Source organism: Gymnoscopelus microlampas (assembly GCF_963454915.1).
Source record: "Gymnoscopelus microlampas genome assembly, chromosome: 13".
In the NCBI taxonomy this organism is placed as follows: Eukaryota; Metazoa; Chordata; class Actinopteri; order Myctophiformes; family Myctophidae; genus Gymnoscopelus; species Gymnoscopelus microlampas.
Genome location: NC_139950.1, coordinates 24,049,011 through 24,070,302, shown reverse-complemented (window position 1 = coordinate 24,070,302; position 21,292 = coordinate 24,049,011). Strand labels below are relative to the sequence as shown.

At 43.3% G+C, this 21,292-nt stretch overlaps 1 protein-coding gene across 5 annotated transcripts in view; it reads right to left on the bottom strand.

Annotated features, from left to right (window-relative positions):
• wdpcp (WD repeat containing planar cell polarity effector) overlaps positions 1–21,292 on the bottom strand; it is a 99,142-nt gene that overhangs the window by 60,792 nt on the left and 17,058 nt on the right. For 2 of the 5 annotated variants that reach the window (XM_084075471.1, XM_084075473.1), the window contains exons 1-4: positions 15,869–15,978; positions 9,977–10,061; positions 4,551–4,595; positions 748–798 (exon numbers count right to left, since the gene is read on the bottom strand). In XM_084075471.1, the coding sequence (XP_083931597.1) occupies positions 748–798; positions 4,551–4,595; positions 9,977–10,037 (157 nt within the window). In that variant the 5' untranslated portion in view covers positions 10,038–10,061; positions 15,869–15,978. Of the gene's footprint in view, positions 1–747; positions 799–4,550; positions 4,596–9,976; positions 10,062–15,868; positions 15,979–21,292 lie in introns of those variants that run through there. The other 3 variants (XM_084075475.1, XM_084075472.1, XM_084075474.1) reach the window with 3 other exon arrangements.

Below are 21,292 nucleotides of genomic sequence, written 5' to 3'. Positions count from 1 at the left end.
CGATCTGCCTCTCTCCATGCACGTACGTGAACTTCCTCTTTCGAGATGGGGCAATCGCTTTCCTATCTGTTTATTCTGCCCCCGCCCCCTCCTTCACCCGCCCCACCCAACCCCCCCATACTCTTCATCTGTTTTTGAAATGAACCATTAAGGAAACAGGCTCTCCATTAAGAAAAGAGTGGAAGGACGAGGCAAACAGATGCATGCAAATGAGAGTGTGGAGGGGGGGTGAGAAAGAGAGAGGGAGGGATGGAGAGAGAGGGAGGGAGGGAGGAGGGCAGGGGGACGCGTGTTTGTCTCCTGATAAGGGTGTTTGTATTCCCCTCCTGGGAGAGAGAGAGAGAGAGAGAGAGTGTTGGGGGCGAGGAGGGGGGGGAGGGAGAGGGAGGGAGAGAGAGAGAGAGAGAGAGAGAGAGAGAGAGAGAGAGGAGAAAGGGAGAAAAAGAAAAAGACAACAAGGGCAAGAGACAAGAGAGACAGGGACAAAGCGAGAAAGAGGAAGAAAGAGAGAGAAAGAGGAAAAAGGAAGAGAGAGTGGGAGTACGGTGGTTGACTGACTGGGACAGTTATTTCTAGGATATGGCCATCCGCTGGTGTGATGATTAGACTCAAACGTACACTTGCACACATCCACATGCACACTCACATGCCTGCAGGCGCACGCACGTACGCAAGCACACGTGTGAATATGATGAATATTTTTTTTGTCACTCACTGTCAGTGTCTCTGCTGTGTCAGTGAACTTACCTTCAGTGAAATGCATTTTCTCTTTGTAAAAGTGCTGCTCCAGTGGATTGGCTGAAAAACATGTAAGTACCCACCCATTAGAAGTGAAAGGGGTTGTTCTTCAAATACCCTGATGATCACATTCCTCAGACAGGAGGCTCTGTCATGTTGCCCTCATGTCTTGTTGCCAGTTTTTCTTTTTAGAAATCATCATAGGTGAAGCCAAAGGTGACTTTCCACATGAACCTTCGCGTACCTATTCTGGGGCTAAAATTTTTGGCAAAAATAGCAGATCTAGAAGCTCACAAAGCATTGTGAGCTTGTAGATTGCCTATTTTGGCAAAAGATTTGGTGACAAGGGGAAAAAGGAGCAGACCAAGTATTGAGCCCTGGGGGGACCCCAGTCAACTAAATATATCTTTGCCACCTCAAACAGTTATCCAAAACGGGTAAAGGACTAAAGTTAGCAAACTGTCATCGAAGTTTGCATGCCACAGTACAGAGCAACACAGCAGACCGGATCTCAACCAACACCACAGCTCATACAGGCCACATTTTAACTCAGTCTACCCAGACTCCTAACCCATGTTGTTGTTGCCTATAGCAGGAAAGCGGCCTGCTTGGTAGCAAGGCCCACTGGCAGCAAGGCCCACTTTCAGGATTAGTAGCATTAATCAGATAAGGGCAGCAAGGGGCCAGACAGGCCCAAACATGGGCACCTGCTCAGGGTGGGGAGGGGAGGGGAGGGGAGGGCTGGATGGGCCTGGCTTAAGGGAACCCCCCAAGTCATTCAAATGAGGCTGGGACTCCCTCTTGTGGGGTGATCTGGAACTGGTCAGCTGACCTTTCATGTCAGTGGAGATGTACTGCACATAGATAATATGATAAATGTACTGAAAACTTAAAATCATGAATTTACTATGACATGTAAAACAGTGGTTCTCAACCTTTTCTGGATCAGGGCCCACACATCTGACCACTTAACACGGCAGCCTATCTCGTGTTAAGTGGTCAGATGGGAGGGCCGCATTCATTTTCAGAGCATGTTAAGATCAATCAATCGATTATGTTCCGGCTTGGATCAATGAAACTCACATAGTATACTTTAAGTTTCTATTTAGCAGCATCGCAATGAAAAGGTTTAAAGAAAAAAATACCATGACAATTTTGCATATTACCATGAAATATTTGAATATTAATGTTATATTATCATTCAAATCTTACGTGTTTGGCCAATTATTTGGGGGCCCACTTGCAATATCCTCACGGCCCACAGGTGGAGAACCACTGATGTACAAGACCACGATGAAACAAAATCACATGAAACGACAAAGGCGAAGTCCTTCTCTCATTCTCCAGTTGCAATGCTGCAGCCAGGAACACTGTGGGCTCTTTGATGTCAGAAACTTGGAACATGTCCAAAAGTATGAAAGACGCTCCACTCCAATGTGTCTTTCTTGTTAAACTCCGTGAAGTGGATGAAAGCTTGTGACGCAATGATGAATTTGATGAACAAAAATCAGACAACAGATAATCTAATCTGATGTACATCTAATTAAATCCTGAATTTAGCATATCATTATACGCCCTGCGCAAAAAAAAGAAAAATGCCATCCTTTTGGACTGCATTCAGTAGCGTTCTATTAAGCACGATTTTTACTTCATAGTACGGTGGTGTCACGTGTCGAAAACAGCTGATCTACAAGCTCACAATGCATCACACCCGTGACACGTTGTGAGCTTGAGGATCTGCTATTCTCGGCACGCGACGCCTATCGTACGACGAAGCACAAATTAAGCATTACCCTACTGTATCTATTCCCACACTCCCCCCTCCTTCCCTCTGCTCTGTTATCAACCCACATTGTAGTTTCCACCAAATGAAAGAGTCTGGGGAGCGAGGGAATCGTCTCTCCACTGAAGACCGCAATGAAAAGAGAAGTTGTGTTGTTTTTTGTAATGGGAAAATGAGACGAGTTTTCATGTTATTTTCTTCTAGAGCAGTGGTGGGAGGTCTATTTTGCACCAAAATGCAGAGGAAGCCCTGGTGTAGCGATTAGAGCCGCCAGTAGCTACGTCTCCATTCCAATTGTTGGTGGGAATTTAAGTCGACTTCTGAAACATCCATAGACAAAAAGCGTGTGAATTGGGAGCCGTTTCCGCCAGATGGTCTGAAGTGGAGAGAAATAAGCTACCTGAACATAGAACGGCAACTGGCAAGCATCGGAATACCCTAGAGAAGAGTCTTTAAGAAACAGCTAGCCTAGGAACCATTCACATTTTCCAACACGCATACCCGTCATAAATCACATTTTTACTCGACTCCTACAGAACCACGGCATCTACAAATGGGCCTGTGAATCTGTGAGCCTGTGTCCTGTTTTCGAGGGGGTCCCACTGCCAACATCAATACATGATGTCACAGTAGTTACATGTGTACAGGGTATACAAAAAACAAACACAAAGAACATCTATGTATACTATACATACATAGATACATCATAGACAAAACAAAAAAACATACAATAACCAATGAGAACCTTGAGAGGTGTGTGTGTGTGTGTGTGTGTGTGTGTGTGTGTGTGTGTGTGTGTGTGTGTGTGTGTGTGTGTGTGTGCATGTCTTTGAGTCTGGGACTAATCTCACTGAACTGATCAGCGCCAATTTCTTGTGCATGCTACCAGTAGGCCAAGGAAGTAACTCACCACATTTCTTCCCCCACATATTTCTTTCATACGTTATTTTTTATTTAACTTTAATTGAAGTTGAAACCTTGCTCAATTATGGAGTCATCATAGATACATCGTAGATGACTGACATGATCCACGCCATTATTAGATCCTGTTTTGTTAAAACAATACTTGAGGGGAAGGTAGGAGATGTGATCTGGAACACTCGTTGGCCTGAGGTATTACATCTCTCTATGTGATTTGAGACAATGTCAACTGTTTAGTGGCCCTATCACTTGTGGGACACGAGCCTAGGTCAATGACAACACACAAGGCTGGAAGAGATAAGCCTGATTCATACTTTGCTGGTGTCACTTGCCGAAAATAGCAGATCTACAAGCTCATATCATAGCTTGTAGTTTGTAGATCTGCTATGTGACACCGTAGTACGACTGAGTATAAAATAAGCGTTAGACGCTGTGTGACGTGTGTGTGTACAGATCAGTGGTTGTTGCAGGTCCCTGTACTACAAATACGTAGCCATAGTTTTGCGCTATAGGATAGAAAAAGATTTCCCTATATGATCATCTAACAAACACAATATTGATACCTGTGTTGTTTGCACCGCCAAAAACATGGTATTTGGTCATCCCAAATACCTCTATGTGTGTCTGAAAGAATATGTGTGTGTCTGTATGTGCATACTGTATGTGTTTGCGTGGGTGAGGAGGAGTAGTGCTAGGGACGTGTGCATGTGTGTGTTTGTGTGTACATGTGTGTGTGCCAAAAACATGCATTATTAATAACCTTTGTGTACGACGCATATACTGTACAACATGTGCCTGCGTGCATGTGTTTGTGTGTGCAAATGTGTATACATACGCGTGGGCGGGAGATATACTAAGAAAGAGGACCCAGTTATACTAATAACCTTTATGCATGTTCTGTGTGTGTGTGTGTGTGTGTGTGTGTGTGTGTGTGTGTGTGTGTGTGTGTGTGTGTGTGTGTGTGTGTGTGTGTGTGTGTGTGGCAGCCTCTATGAGTGGCGACTCCTTGTCATACATAAGGAAATCACATACATTCAAAAACAAGACAAACACAACAAACAGCGTTTATCTTAAAGACAAACAGACATCCAATATAAACACTATTTACCTGGCTCGCCTTTATCATAGAACTGATAGGTGCCAATATCCCTATCTGTGAAGAGAGAGAGAGGGGGGGGGGGGTGAGAGAGAGCGAGAGCGAGAGCGAGAGAGAGAGAGAGAGAGAGAGAGAGAGAGAGAGAGAGAGAGAGAGAGAGAGAGAGAGAGAGAGAGAGAGAGAGAGAGAGAGAGAGAGAGAGAGGGTGAGATGAACATCTTTGCTGTCAGGAAAAAAGCAGAAGACACATCAGCAATTTGCAGGGTGGGATAAACAAACCCTATCTGGCAGTGGTCTGTCCCAACTGCCTGCACCACAACTGAGATAAGACCCCGGCCGGGACGCAAGGAAGGAGGGAGCAAGGGAGAGACAGAGGGGAGGATGGAAGGATGGAAGGAAGCAGGGAGGGACTGTGGTTTGTGATGGATGGAAGGAGGGAGGTAGGAATATATATGCAGAGAGGGAAGGGGGAGTGGGAGGGTTGTGTGGAGAGGTGGAGAGACGGAGAGAGGGATAGAGTGATGAATGGATTTTGGGGACAAACAGGGGTGGGGTATAGGTGTATGAATAAAGACAGGAGTATGATGTAATCCATCTCACATGAGGGACAGAGACAGACAGACCTCCTCACTCACACACACACATACAGTATACATTATCGCTCTATAGACTCTCTCACGCAAACACATAAACAGAGGGCTTATAGGCAATATGCATATACAAACACATAAGCAGACATTTGCCGCACGCGCGCACACACACACACACACACACACAAAATCGCTATATAAATCTGAGCTACACACACACACCTACATTCATTCTCTCTCTTACACGCGCACGAACGCACGCAGGCAGGCATGTGCGTGGGGGTGCCACTGATGCCCACTGATGCCTAAAGTGCCCTACCCAAAAACAAAACAAAAACGTTTTTGTTAAATGCTTGCCTAACACCTGGGGCCCTTATCAAGAACGTTTGACAAATAATAATAATTTTGCTATAATAATAGTTTCAGTATCACTTTTTTTTACCTGATGAAGTGATGCTTGCCCCCCCCCCTCGTTATGTTTTGCAGCTGCAACTACATCAGTGTGTGATTCACTGATTGATACTCCCTCCATTCATGAATCCTTGCGTTAATAGATTATTTTAATAGAAATATACAGTATATACACAGAATATTACAGGAACAACCAGGTTTAAAAGCATATTAGAAATTTGAGATTATTATAGCAGGAGCATCAAGTAAGGTTTCATTTATGTCTCTCTGACTGGACTGGTATACTAATGTGCCCACAGGGACCCCCCAAAAAAAAATATTTTTTTCCACCGCACACCTTGCCAAGACCTAGCTACGACCCTATGGTGTTTTAAAATATTGTTCAATGTACTCTCTTGATGTAATTTGAGCCCCTGCCCCTCCAGTAGTCTTTGCACTGCCCTGCACAAATGCCTGCCCGCACACACGCACATGCACACACACACACACACACACCCAACATTAACATACTGTACGTGGTTGCAGACGTGTGCATACTTGCAGCATACATATACAACAATAATTACAACAAAAATACAGTATGTGGCTATATTGAAGTGTACACACACACACACACACACACACACACACACACACACACACACACACACACACACACACACACACACACACACACACACACACACACACACACACACACACACACACACACACACACACACACACACACACACACACACTAGTGTGAGAGTGCTGAGCTGAGGTATTTCATGGCGTGTTATTCGTCCATGCAGCAGGCCCACAGCAAATAGAAGTACAGTCTGATTCTAACAGCACATCAATTCTTTATCAGCGCTGTTTCTTGCTGCTGCTGTTACTGCTGCCGTCATCCCTGCTCCTACGGCCAGGTCACGCTAATGCAGCAGCAGAGCTGATGGAGGACAACAGGGAATGCACACACACATCATGGCTGTCGGGTGAAACCCTTGTATGTCCGAAACCGTTCCTTTTTTATTATCATTTAATGAAAATTGACGATCTACAAGCCCACAACGCAATCTGCTATTTTCACAACTTTTGTGTCAGCAATGATATACAGTACACATCATGGCTGTCGGGAGGAAACCTTCCATGTCCAAAACGGTTACTTTTCAGGAAATGGGAAAAAGCACCTGTGTTCCGATGGATCCAATGTAGTTATTAATTAGTCATAAGCTCTTGTTAATACTTTTCACTGGTTAAATATTTATAAAACCCATAGACACACTTTTCACATTTTTCTAAAATAGCAAGAATAGCTATGTACAAGCTCACTAGTATAAACTGAATTTTTTTGCAACACTCTTTGAAATACAGAGATATAAGGTTTCTGCCCGACAGTAACGACATACACAGTCACACATAGTGTATACTGTATGTACATATTGGCATAAGTGAAATGGACAGAAATGCCCAAATCATGCTGGCCTTAGCCTGAAAATAGCTTTCCATGGTGGGGGAGTATAGAGACTCACAAGCAAGTCTCTAAACATTTTGCTCAACCAGAGACTGAGGACAATCTCCCAGCTTTCGTTGTTAAAACTTTGTGGAACCAATTAGAGAGTAAAAAAATTATCTTTGCATTGCAGAACAAATCCAAAGTCTTTAGGGAGGCCCTTCATATTGGGGCAGTGACAGGATTGTTTTCCAAAGCAGTGGGTGTAGGATTTTAGCGGCTGTTCTCACGGTTCTAGCAACTATCTTGCATTTAGTCACCAGATGTATCGGCAGGCAGAGCGATACTAGGGCAGAGGTAACCTAAGTACTAGAACAGCAGGCTTGTGACCAGAAGGTCAACGAACGCTTCTATTCCAAGGTCAGGCTGGACAATAGGAAAAGTAGGTTTCTCAGTAGGTGCTGTTGGGATGCCCTCAGAACCGGGGATGGAGTATGGTGTTGTAGGTCCATTCAAGAACAATGAAAAGTGCACTCAAAACATATAATGGTGGGTTCCTTCCTATACTGAATGACAGAGGTTTAGTGCCCGTTGCACCAGTCAGGTCAAGTGGGAGGGAAGTATGGAAAAATACAACCTAAACTTATTTTAGATATTTCTGTTTCAGATAGTATGGGGATACCAAGTTTGTTTTTTGTAGTAGAGATTAGTGATGAGACATAAATGGCAATTGTGTTTTCACAATAAATACTTTTAATGAGGGAAGCATACATATCCACAACCTCCCCATTTCCAGCAAACTAGACAACTTCTTTGAAAACCTTTCCATATTAACTACTGTCCGGGTACTGTAGCTCAGTCGGTAGAGCACTCGTCTTTAGGCAGTGCAAGTTTCTGGGTTCAATCCCGGGCACTGTGTATGAGTAGCACGGCTTAGGTAACTAAGTTGTGCGCTAAGTACATGGGAGCTGATGGTAGGTGTTGTGTACTCCACCTCAGCAATCCATCTCCCAGGGGTCTAGTGCATCGAAAATGGCACTGAAAAGGGGACAGACACCCTTGTTCTCGTCCGATACTACCAACAATAATCCAACTCCAACCTACTTATGTACTATTAACTACTGACTGCTGTGTTCAGTTGAAAATAGGTGTAACGCCTACAGTATGTCTGTAAATGTTTGTATACGCTATACCGTATAACTGGTTGTCTAGCAACAAACCCCAAACTTTCCCAAATTTCCTGATATTGTGGTAACGCCCTAGTGCTGTGCAGTGCTGTGTATCTGTAGGGCCAGCTCGGAAAAAACATTGGAATTTCAGCGCTAACTAGATATTTCATTCCTTGAGTAGAGAACTCAGTAGAGCTGCTTAGTGACCAGCAGTACGTGTCTGTCTGTGCCTGTATGCATGATGACAAAATACCTTTTTTTTTCAACCAGGAAATCTATAAACTATGGCATCTGTCAGGGCTCCTTGAATCCTCCTAACTTTTCACTCATGTTTGGCGACAGTGAATGTGAGGCAGGCTGTTCTTGAAAAGTAGCATACAAGTTTTCCTTCACAAATACATATATACCATATACAGTATATAGTCATGTTATGTTTGTGTCATCTATAAAAATCTATTTAAAAAAAATGCTTTAAGGTGGAGGAATACAGCGGTAGGTGGGAGGTGATAGGGCGCGTCACACCTCACCAACCAGGCCTCCGCGCTCAGATGTATCCATCCACCGTTTGGCAAGATAGCAAAACACACACAGCAAGAAACAACAAATAAATAAGGAGATGTCACCAGTACATATAGGATATACACCATGTCAAACCACACACACACACACACACACACACACACACACACACACACACACACACACACACACACAAACACAGACAAACATACACCCATGCACACCCACGCATCAGCCTCTGCGAGACACTATCTACGTCTGAAGCTCAGTAGACTGTGAAAGACGAGACAGAATGGAAGGCAGGAAAAACAAGAAAATGGAGAAACAGGACATTTTCTTCTGAGGGGTAAGAGATGGAATGATAGGTGTAGGATGGGTGGGGAGGGTGGGGACTGATGGCAAGAGAAAACAACTGTCAGGATAGTCAGACTTAGGCCACACCAACAAGACCAAGGAGAGGTCCAGGGTTGATTGTTGGTAGCCGTTCATCAATGGATGATGCGCCCCACTGCAAATACAATTCAATGACACTTAAAGGGATTGCTATCACGGCTTTTAACATTATCTCTATACAACCCTTGGGTTTTACCCTCTGCCATTGGTGGTAGTGACCAGTGTTGGGGAAGTTACTTTCTCGGGATCCACATAAACAAGGTAAATGGTGCATTTATATAGCGCCTTTATCCAAAGCACTTCACAATGTGAATTACAAACCATGCAAGGCACCAACCTGCTCATCGGGAGCAGTTAGGGGTTAAGTGTCTTGCTTAAGGACACTTCGACACTAACCCAGGGGAGAACCGGGGATCGTGTCCGCTCTGCCTCCTGAGGCACTGCCAGACTGTAGCAGCTGAAACAGTCCATGGTTGGGCTTTACTGACACACTACTCCCAAATCTGGTCGTTACATTGTACTTGTTCAAAATGGCAAAACAGCGAACTTGACTTTAGAAAATATGAATCTGGTTGATGTAATTGTGGCCATAGACTGTGTGGGTGTGCTAGACCAACCCTTTCCTGTGAAATGCACCATGGGCGCAGAAAAGGGGAATTTCCTCTGTCAATATGGATTATTGTTTCTATAGACTATGATAACCATCAGCAATGAACTGAAATGCACATCAACAGCGCTATACCGCTATAGTGACCCTTTAAAGCATACACCAGCCATGACAACCTGAAGTGAGACAAGGGAAAGTGAGGACAAAGAGAGAATAGGTGATGACTGAGATGAAGGTAGAGAAGAAGGGGAAGAGAGTGATGATTGTGTGAGACGAAGTGGGATGGAGAGGTCGGCCATGCCGATAGGTGCTACCTTTGACCTGGAGTGAGTCTTTGGTGGACCACAAGTGTAGATCAGCCAAACAGAACGCCATCTGACCGAGAGATGAAACCTGAGTCTGCAAACAGAGAGAGAGAGAGAGAGAGAGAGAGAGAGAGAGAGAGAGAGAGAGATAGAGAGAGAGTGAGAGAGATTGAGAGAGACAGAGAATATATGATTGATGTAGTTGAGTTGCAATTTCTAATTGATTCAATTGAAGGCCCCATTATAAGGTGCAAAAAGTTGGTCCATAGTCAGATCAAATGAAAATAACGCAAGGTTGCACAATTCTCTCCACACACAAATATTATTGATTAATAAGACGTTTCGGCAATATGCTGTCTTCTGTCAGTAGTACTGTACTGTAGTTGTAATAATTCATACTTAATCACACAATGGTGTCACTTGCCGAAAAGACCCGATATACAAACTAAAAAAAACGTAGCGAAGAAACATATTGTTAGCATGTAGATCGGCTCTTTTCGTGAAGCAACATCATCAAGTGACGAAGAATAAATTAAACAAGAAGAGAGACAGACAGACAGTGATGATCCAGGATCCAGGAATAATGAGTGAACAAGTGAAAGAGTGAACTGAATGAGAAAGAAAGTAGACAAAACAGATACACATAGTGGAGAGTTGAGTGTGTAGAGTGACATGAAGAGGCCTTGGGGTCAAACAAATACACTCTTAAGATAACACTCCTTTTTCTATCGCTTCAGTGTGCGTCTGGTTTGGGACTGCACGCACCAGTGTCACTTTTCAACACGTCTTGTACGCGTTGAAAAGTGAACAGTCCGTATTGTTTCTTTATTTTGGGCAGACAGTTTTGAAAGCCGAGGGGGGACAGTGACGGGGAAAAGGTGGAGGGTTCTGCATAGATTTACTGACTGGAAGACAACTTTACAGTTTTGGTTTATTTAGAGTAGACAATTATTTTTTTCTCCCATTTTTCTCCCAAATGTAGTCGATATGCCAATTAATTCCTTCCCACACACATTTCTGTGTTGTCGCTGTTGTATCCTACCGACTCCCCAGTCCCCAGTGAGGAGCCCCCACCGGGAGGACGTAGGGCCTATTTTCGTAGTTCAGCTAAGTACAAAATAGTGGTTAAGCAACATCATTAAACCATTATAATCATTCATTGCATCAAATCAACTCAAAATACACACACACACACACACACACACACACACACACACACACACACACACACACACACACACACACACACACACACACACACACACAAGACAGTGAACTCAGGTTGACACTGCCCCAAGGTCACAGGCAGTGATCTTGTCCCAAATACACACATCACAGGTGTGTATTGACGGATGCACACTTTGCAGCTGACAGGCGAGACGAAGCGGGCGGCATTCCACACACATCACTGTCTGCTAATTAAGACAGGACAGGTCTGCAGCAGTCGCTATGTGATGTCCCTGCCTCTCCCACAATCCTTTCCTCTCACCGGAAAACCTAGTTCCTAGTCGTCTGAAACAGGCCCACGAATTATACGAAGCTTTGGAATGAAACACAACAAAGTCATGCCTGAGCCTTCGCATTAGTAGGGATTGTGTTACAGTTACAAAGCAGCTAATTTAACTCTACAAGTGTAAAACTAAGCAATCTGTCATGGAGGAAGTGATTAAAATGTTATAACATTGTTCCTCCTGGTGGCATACTGTAAGTGGAGATTCATATCTAGACAATTCCTGAGATTATAGTTTGTTTATAAAATGACAGACTATTTTCAATCGCTAATTTTTAAGTGTTTTTAGAGAATGCATAACGCCCAGGCAGTGTGGAGGCCACTATTAAGCCCTATATACTGTCATAATGAATCGCGAAAACTATGTGGCGAATGTCTGAAGAGTGCAAACTGACTGTAAGTAGACCGACAAACTAAGGCAATGGCAGGTGAGGGGAATTCGACAGGTGTGGGGAATTGGCCGAATCAAGCTTAGGCTGAGGTTGCCATGGCAATCAATTGGCTCATTTGGGCCACGGCCAGAGCTTTTTCTGGCGTTTCTGGACAACCGCCTACACGACCGACACTGGGCAGTGCACTCCCTCGGGTCGTCGCGAATTTGAAGTCGGTCGGTTGAATGGTTCTCGAGGTAAGTGGATTACAGACGTACATACGTACGAAAATACATACAGAGATTCCCTGCATTTATTGTAAGATTTTGAATTTTTCGACTGCAATGACACGCCCAAAATAGGGATGCCAGGTTGAACTTCAAACAAAGGAGGAGCATCCCTCAGACCCTCACTGCTTGCTATCCTCCATCAAGAGAAAATATAGCCGAACATATTAATCCTGACAAAGTTAGGCCTACTGATGAAAAAGCTAAATTGGTTTTGATTTCAGTAATTTGCACCCCATGTACAAAGAAAGGCTAGCTCCGCTCTGCATGGTGGACTGCCCCTTATTTATACTTGTTTGTGCATTATGTCGCCGATCTACAAGCTCAGAGATTGCGATGCGTTGTGAGCTTGTGGATCTGCTATTTTCAGTGTGCAATACTGGCAGGCTTTAGTAATCTGTTATGAGTGTGACTCTATTGCTGGGTAGCCCATTGATTTTCTCTATCTGTCCAGCTAATGCTAAAAAAGCACACTATCCTCTTCTCTAGCTCTCTCTTTTTTCACTCACTCTCTCTCTCTCTCTCCCTCCCTCCTTCCCTCACTCTCTCTCATTAATGCTGAGGATGGGGGACTCTGTCTTATCTTTCTCCTCTTCCTCTTGCTGGTGTGGCAGAAGGGGGTGAAAAATATATAACATTTTGCCACTTCCAGCCACCAAAACTACAAGTCCCAACAAAAATACACACAGATAACACTACTGGGCACCATGGAAACGGCAGTGTCCAGTGTGCGACTAGAAGGACCGTAACGAGTTTACTGGCATAAGAGGATTCTTTCATCTTCTCCTAAACCAGATCTTTTGGGGCTTCGTTTGCAGGAAGTCAGCCCTTCTGGAGGGGAAAAAAGTCAATTTCAGAGCTATTTTCTTTTGCTATTCGTAACTTGGTGGGTTCAGCAGTCTTTGTTCTGTGGAAGTGACAGTGTTGAAAAGCTGCAATGGCAGAGTAAGAGAGACAATGGAGTTTGTTGACAGTGAAATACAGTAGAGAGCAAATATAAAAGGTGGAATATGTTTGTGCGTGTTCTCTTATATTTCTGTCTTAGTGTTTGTCATTAGGCAGTGCAAACTATAGCACTGTACTATACTTTTATTGTGAAGATTTATTCTCTTAAAGATGTGGAGAGAAATACTGTAATATTCATGTGTATTTTCAGGGATATTCAGTATAGGCTGTATATGTATTTGTGTGTGTGGGACATGAGAAAGAATTACAAAATGAGTGACGGGGTGACCCGATAGGCAAATGGTTAGCGCCCATACCACATGGGCTCTGATGCCTGAGAGTGTGTCCCTGGTTCGATTCCTGGCAGACCGGACCTTTTGCTGCAAATCACTCCCCTGCTCTCTATCCGTATTTCCTGTCTTGCTACACTGTACAAAGTCCGCCAGGCCAAACAGGTTATTGTGGGCCAGCAATGTTTTGAATCCAGTCATTATAGAGGTGAGTGGAATCTGTAGAAGTTGAGGGATTCATGTTGATGAAATTATTATACAGACACAATATGTTGATTTGTGGGAGTGTAGAATATAGTTTTGTGTTTGGACAAAATCTGTGCAGAAAGAGTGTTGAGATAGGGTGGTTTAAAGGATACAGTATTGCGTCTGATTTTCATGGAAGCGATTGGATTCCTTTCATTTTTTTTTACAGCTTGCAGACATTTGAAACTTTCTGTACCGTTACTTTTTGTCTGTCAAAGTCATGTTATTGTTGCATATTGCATTTTAATCTTCATATTGATTTGAGAAATCAAAATAAAACTAGAAAAAAAGATTAATTGAAGAACTAAATTGAAATGTTGAATGTCAGGGCTAACATGGTTAACAGATAAATGGCCTAGCTCATTTATGATATACATTATGGCGGAAGCTGTGACAATGACATGTATTGATGCTGGTATGGTCCTGTTTTCAGTGTGTGTTTAGGTAAACTGCAACTGGGTCTGGGTGCATTGAGAGAGGTACACTCACATCCTACATATCCTCATGTTTATCTAGCAACTTCATGAACACACGTGCATGCAGAGACACAAAAAGGTCGACACACATACAAACACACAAAAAGGTCGACACACATACGTGTCAACCTGCAGGCAGGCACATGCGCGCACGCACACGCACACACACACACACACACACACACACACACACACACACACACACACACACACACACACACACACACAGTGCACCCTCCCCATTCACAGCAGGTCACATTGGTCCTGACTCCTGGCCAGCTGCCACACTCTGGTTCTAATCTCTAGCCGGGGTTACCATGGGTTACCTGTCCCCCCTGTAGAGCAGTGAGGGGGCGGGAGGCTGTGGAGGTGCTGGGGGGCATGGAGGCCAGGTTATTGTATCCTGTCTTTACCCCGCTAAAGAGGCTGCTCTCACATCAAAGCGGAGGAGGAGAAAACACATGACTCTTCTTTCAAAGACAGGCCACAGGAACTACAACCTTGTCTGCTCCCTCGCTCTCTTTCTCTGTGTCACTGTCTGCTCTCACGAAGTCTTGACTGTCCCCTCTGGGCGACTGGTGAGTGTGTGTTTGAGTGTGTGTGTGTGTGTGTGTGTGTGTGTGTGTGTGTGTGTGTGTGTGTGTGTGTGTGTGTGTGTGTGTGTGTGTGTGTGTGTGTGTGTGTGCTGTGCGTGTGTGCTGTGCGTGTGCGTGTGCGTGTGTGTGTGTGTGTGTGCATGTGTTTGTGTGTGAGTGTGCGTGGAAACGTACACCTTTGTGTCTGGTTGCTTCCAGTGAGTATGGCTGTGTACTCACTGGAATACACTATTAATACGAATAATTATTCATAAACTATTTTTTATTTTAATTTCAGTATCTATTCATGAACAAATGGATTATTGAGTGGAGGTCAATATTTATCAAATACTTAACTCAAACGAGTAATCACTTTTTTTTTTTTCTTTTTTTTTTTTCAAATTCTTTTTGGAAACCTTTTGTCAATAATGACATGCCCAAACTAGGGACGCTAGGATTCAAGTAGTTATCAAGCCCTATGCTTTGTCATCCAACGAATAGCAAAAATAGCCATTGGGATCTTGTTTAAGCTATTTTTGATTATTTTTTAATATATCTGAACATTTGTGAAAATCTTTGAAAATGTTCACCGATAATGCCATGCCCAAAATAGGGATGCCAGGTTTAAAGTTAAAATAACACATACAGTAATATAACACACACACATAATAACACTCACTGTACGACATAAATGTTGGACAGCACTCGAGAAAAGCTAGGGTGTGGTGATCGAGAGGACCCAGAGCTTATTCAAACGTGTTTGACAGAGTCATCAAGTTCGTTGCAAGTTACTAGCGTTACTTGGAAAGAACATTTCTTCTTCAACATATCATTGACGTCAAAGGTGAATATGCAATTAACGGCTTTATATGTTTGAATACAAGTACCTTTAGGGTAGATATTCAGCCAACAAGGTTTTTCAAGGTATATCCTGACATATTAAGCCTAATACTGTGTTTACCATTACAGGTGAAAGCATGTTGGATGATAAAATCTAAACCACACATAACACCATAGCTGTCGCATTTAGCCACAACTTTCCTTGACTATTTTTAGAATGTTGGGAGCTTGCATGGTGAACTGCATTTTCAAACAAGTGTGTGCTATGATAAACCAGAGTGGACTCTGACAGAGCTCATTTCTGAATGTACCCACTACCCTGACACCAGCAGGTAAATCAAGATTTGATCTGGTTACTTACAACACTGCTTAGGTCATAGGCAAATCAGACAGAATGTTGGCAGGGCGTAATCAGGGCCTTGGTCCACGTTTGGTGGCTCCTCTCGGAGCTTGGCCCAGTCAAGAGAGCCGCAGGATGCACTGGAACACCAGAGGGAGGTCAGAATTAATGTAGGTTATAGATGCAATTCTGCTTGACATCTTAAGAGTCCTTTCTCTCTCACACATACATACATAATATGCAGTTCCATAAATAGACAAACCAACCACACGTACACACAGACGCATGCATGCACGCACACACGCACCAATGCGTGCACACACACACACACACACCTGAGGCAGTGATATCAGCGAGTGAGGTGAGGTGAAGTGTAGTTAATTATAGGGTTAAAGAGCTGCCACAGAGTGACTGTCTTTCTGACAGACAGACAGACAGACAGACAGATGTACATTACACGCGCGCACACACACACACACACACACACACACACACACACACACACACACACACACACACACACACACACACACACACACACACACACACACACACACACACACACACACACACACACACACACACACACACACACACACACACACACACACACAGTGAACCTCCTGACTGTCAGGTGAAAAAAAAACAGCTGGCAAATTCACGTGTATTGCAGAGGCCCTCCCCTGGCCCAACAGGCTGGCAGTGACTAAATTGGGCAGAAAATTTTAAGAAACAAAATAATAAAGCATTGTTAAAACTATGTCGTATGACATAGTCACATGCTTAGAATAGCCAACCTACAATATCACAACACGTTGTGAGTATGCAGATTGGCTATTTCCAGCACGCATCAACGTATTCCGACGGAGTACAAATTACACATTAGTGTGTCTACAGTACGTCATTCTTCTTCATGTCCATTTTCATTCTTTAATTCTTTCACTTGCTTTTTTGTTCGCAGCAGGTGGTTTCTTTTTGGGGCTTCTTCTTTTGTCCTTCTTTGCTATTTTTTCCGCTCTTTTTCAAAGCATGAATTCTCTCCATCTCTCCATCCCTCCATTACTAATACACTCTTTCTCTTCTCTCCCTCTCTCATGCTCTTTGTGAATCATGGGCCCTCTCATCTCTTTCTCTCTTTCTATCTCTCTACCTTCTGACACCTCTCCACGATTCCCTCTCACCTGTGCCCGGGTTGTCTTGTTTTGGCTCTCGAAGGCAGCTTGGCAAACACAACTGTATACAAGAGTAGAAAGCATTTTCAGCCAACTCTGTGTGTGTGTGTGTGTGTGTGTGTGTGTGTGTGTGTGTGTGTGTGTGTGTGTGTGTGTGTGTGTGTGTGTGTGTGTGTGTGTGTGTGCTCTTTCTCGGTTGAGGTTCTTTGGAGTGGCTGCCAAGTGTCGGACTTTTAATAAGCAGCACGTACAACCAACTCAGTCTTCTAATGCATGCCTGCCAGCCTATCTCTCAAAAGAGCTACACCTGAAGGAACACCCACACCCACACACACACACACACACACACACCCACACACACCTCAGTCCTCTGCTGAATTCTTGTTATCTCTTAAACATGAGGAAACATGAGAAAATGCACACATGCAGTACATCCGACAGTACACACGGCACACGTGCAAACACACATGCGCAAGTGCACGCACACACTCACACTCACACACACACACACACACACACACACACACACACACACACACACACACAGTTCTTATCTATTTCCTTGAGGGAACAGACTTCTATCAAAACGACAGAATCCCAAAACAAAAGAGACGTTTCAAAAGGAGACAGAAGCAGAGAGAGGAAGAAAACAAAGAGAATCTGAACACTGAAATGTGTCAGTTGCAGCGCTATAACAGAGCAAAGCATCATGGGATACGCCTAGAATGCCCTGAGAGCTGATACAGTTAGGGGTGTGTGTGTGTGTGTGTGTGTGTGTGTGTGTGTGTGTGTGTGTGTGTGTGTGTGTGTGTGTGTGTGCACGCTCACAGATGTGCGTGTTTTTTATGTTGTGTAATGGAACTGCAGAGTACACAGTAACATCCTCAGTGGATGGAAATGAATAAATTAACACTGAGGATTTGAGTGTATACAGATATAGAGATGAATGATTCCTTTTCCTGTCAAAATGACTTGTTGGCACAGCGGTGGGTTCTATCTCATTTAGTATAGTATAGTATAGTTTTGTTTAACATAGCATTAGTCACTTGTGACTAAATAATTACCATGTGGGTGGAAATTAGAGGTGATTTTATTAATCGAATGATCAACAGAAAGTGACGTGTATCAAATTATTTTACAGTCATTGAAAAAATGGTTTATGTAACCATTTGCTATTCTGTTTACAACATCACCAAAATGTGACTGTGTCTTTGTTCGATATTATGAAGTTTTGGATTCTAGGTAAACATAATAAGCAATTTCAAGATGTCTGGCGTCTGGGTTCTAATGTGTGATGAGCATTTACTGTAATGTTGTACTTCACTATGTAACTTTGTTTTATGAATGAAATGTAATTTTGTCCAATCTGTATGGTAGAGTATGTTAATACATTATAACTTGTACAATTGGGGTTGCTGTATTTGTCTCCCTGCTCTTCTATTGAGACATTTAGATGTCGTCAAAGGTCATGTCTCACCTAGACTCAGGATCTGACATGATTTTTTACCTGATGGTCAAGGTTCAATTTATCCGTTGAGCAAGTAGGCAGGCTCTATTAGCTCAATGGTAAAGGTTTCAGCACTTTACTCAGAAAAACGGGTTCAAATCCGGGGTAGAAGAGGAAAGTTACAAAGTGCAGCTTTAACTTGTTTTACTGTCATTCATGATATGGTCTACATTAATTGTATTGATTAATTGAATATTTGAAAAAATATATGAACAGATTAATTGATTGTGAAAATAATGGTTAAGTTCAGGCCTATTTTCCTTTGTACAGCAGTCGTGATTATGTCACTACAATAATCCAGTCAGAGTGATGATGTCACCATCTCTCCTCAAGTTGACACTCCTCCAACATTGGCGCAGTTACCTATAAACCATGGTATGGACTCTCCAAACAGGCCTCAACTGAAGCCTGGGCTGGGTAAAAGGGGTTTCCACTTCATTTAACCGTTTAAGCCTGATACTGTTATCTGTCAAAAACAGCTTATCTTGTAGATCTGCTTTTATTGCTACGCAACGCCAGTGTACGACGTGTGTAAATTAAGCATACTGTAGCCCTAGGCTATAAGAACCAAAATAAGGATGCCTGGGTTAAAGTGGTTATAACTACCATCTTACACTCTCAAGAGTATGTAACACTCAACATATCTGGACAACCTTAACACACTGCAAACTCCTGACATGATGCTCTTAAACTCAGATTAATATCTTGACACAAGTTTAAATTCACTCAGTTTCCTCTCTTTCGTTCTCATCTCTCATCGCTCTCTCTCTCTCTCTCTCTCTCTCTCTCTCTCTCTCTCTCTCTGTCTTATTTCTCTCAGCGGGTCATGTTCTGGACCGCCCGAGGACCTTGACGTAACTGCTTGAGAGAGAAAGAGAGATAGAAAGAGAAAGAAACAGAGAGAGAGAGAGGATAACGTCAAGACTACTCTTCAGGGGCGAAGAAGTGGGAAGGCCTGGCAGCACACTCACACACTCACACGCACACACACACACGCAAAAACACACCTTCTCAGCTGTCCGATTACAAGACGTGGAGAAGGAGGAGAGTGGATTGCAGGCAAAGTGGCGCCAGGCAGCACGCCGAAACCACACACGCACGCACGCACGCACGCAGCACACACACACACACACACACACACACACACACACACACACACACACACACACACACACACACACACACACACACACACACACACACACACACACACACACACACACACACACACAAACACACACCACACACACAGAGTCCCAGAGGAACCCATTCAGAGCTGTCGGAGGGTGAAGAATAGAGGTGATGGACAGGCAGAACAAAATGAGGTAAAGCTAATACTATTCAGGAGAGGTGACAGGTACAGTCACTGTGTGTGTGTGTGTGTGTGTGTGTGTGTGTGTGTGTGTGTGTGTGTGTGTGTGTGTGTGTGTGTGTGTGTGTGTGTGTGTGTGTGTGTGTGTGTGTGTGTGTGTGTGTGTGTGTGTGTGTGTGTGTGTGTGTGTGTGTTACAGGACATGTCAATCAGTAGGAAAATGAAGCTGGAGTGACATGGCCGCCGGGCGAGTCTGGTTGCCGAGTGATGTTGTGTGAGAGAGTGTGCATGTGTGTATATTTGAATGTGTATATAAGCATATGAATGTGTATGTGCAATTGTGCGTGTCTGTGTGTGTGTGTGTGTGTGTGTGTGTGTGTGTGTGTGTGTGTGTGTGTGTGTGTGTGTGTGTGTGTGTGTGTGTGTGTGTGTGTGTGTGTGTGTGTGTGTGTGTGTAGAGGAGTCATAGAGGCTGTGAAGGAGGAATCCAGTGTTGTTGGATATATAAAGGCCATGAGCAGGTGAGGAGTTGAAGAGTTCATAAAGAAAGACATAAAGAAAGACTTAGATAGACACAAGAATAAAGATAGAAAGAAAGACATAAAAAAAAAGAAAGACGTAGATAGACAAAATAATAAAGATAGAAAGAAATACATAACAAAAGAAAGACGTAGATAGACACAAGAAGAAAGAAAGAAAGAAAGAATCAATCAAAGAGAAAGATTGCTTGTTTGGACAAGCAGAAAAGGTAGAAGTAATTAAGTTCATTCACTGTTATATAACGTATAGTTATTACTATATAATTAATAGATAGTAATTATGATATGAATCAGTGTTTATAACTTACCGTCAGTGGCCTATATATACAGTGGCCTATATATACAGTATATACAGTGTTTAAACAAGGGTTGAATATTTCTGGTTATATAGGTTACTTATGATGGGAGACATGTAACTTGAGGTAGACAGTAAAATGCTCAGTGATAACTTATCCATTTGTAACTCGAGAGTCTACTAATTGAACCAAATTGGTTACATTAAAAAAAGGTACACTCTCAGAGTTCAATGAACACTGAGGATTTTTACTGTGGATGGCCTGAGAGTCTGGAACGTCTTTCCTTCTCGTTCAAATAATGGCAGACTCTTCTGACCTGGATATTACTGCAGTCAATATCATAACTTTTTTTCTTTAAAATTAATTGTGCAGCCATTTTATTTGGCTGAGTGTGTGTGTGTGTGTGTGTGTGTGTGTGTGTGTGTGTGTGTGTGTGTGTGTGTGTGTGTGTGTGTGTGTGTGTGTGTGTGTGTGTGTGTGTGTGTGTGTGTGCTTGTGTGTGTGCTTGTGTGTGTGCGTGTGCGTGTGCGTGTGCGTGTGCGTGTGTGTGTTGTGAAGTGGAGGCTCCTCTAAGCAGATGTGTAAACGTCATTAGAGGAGGTAATGGAGGGAGGGAAGA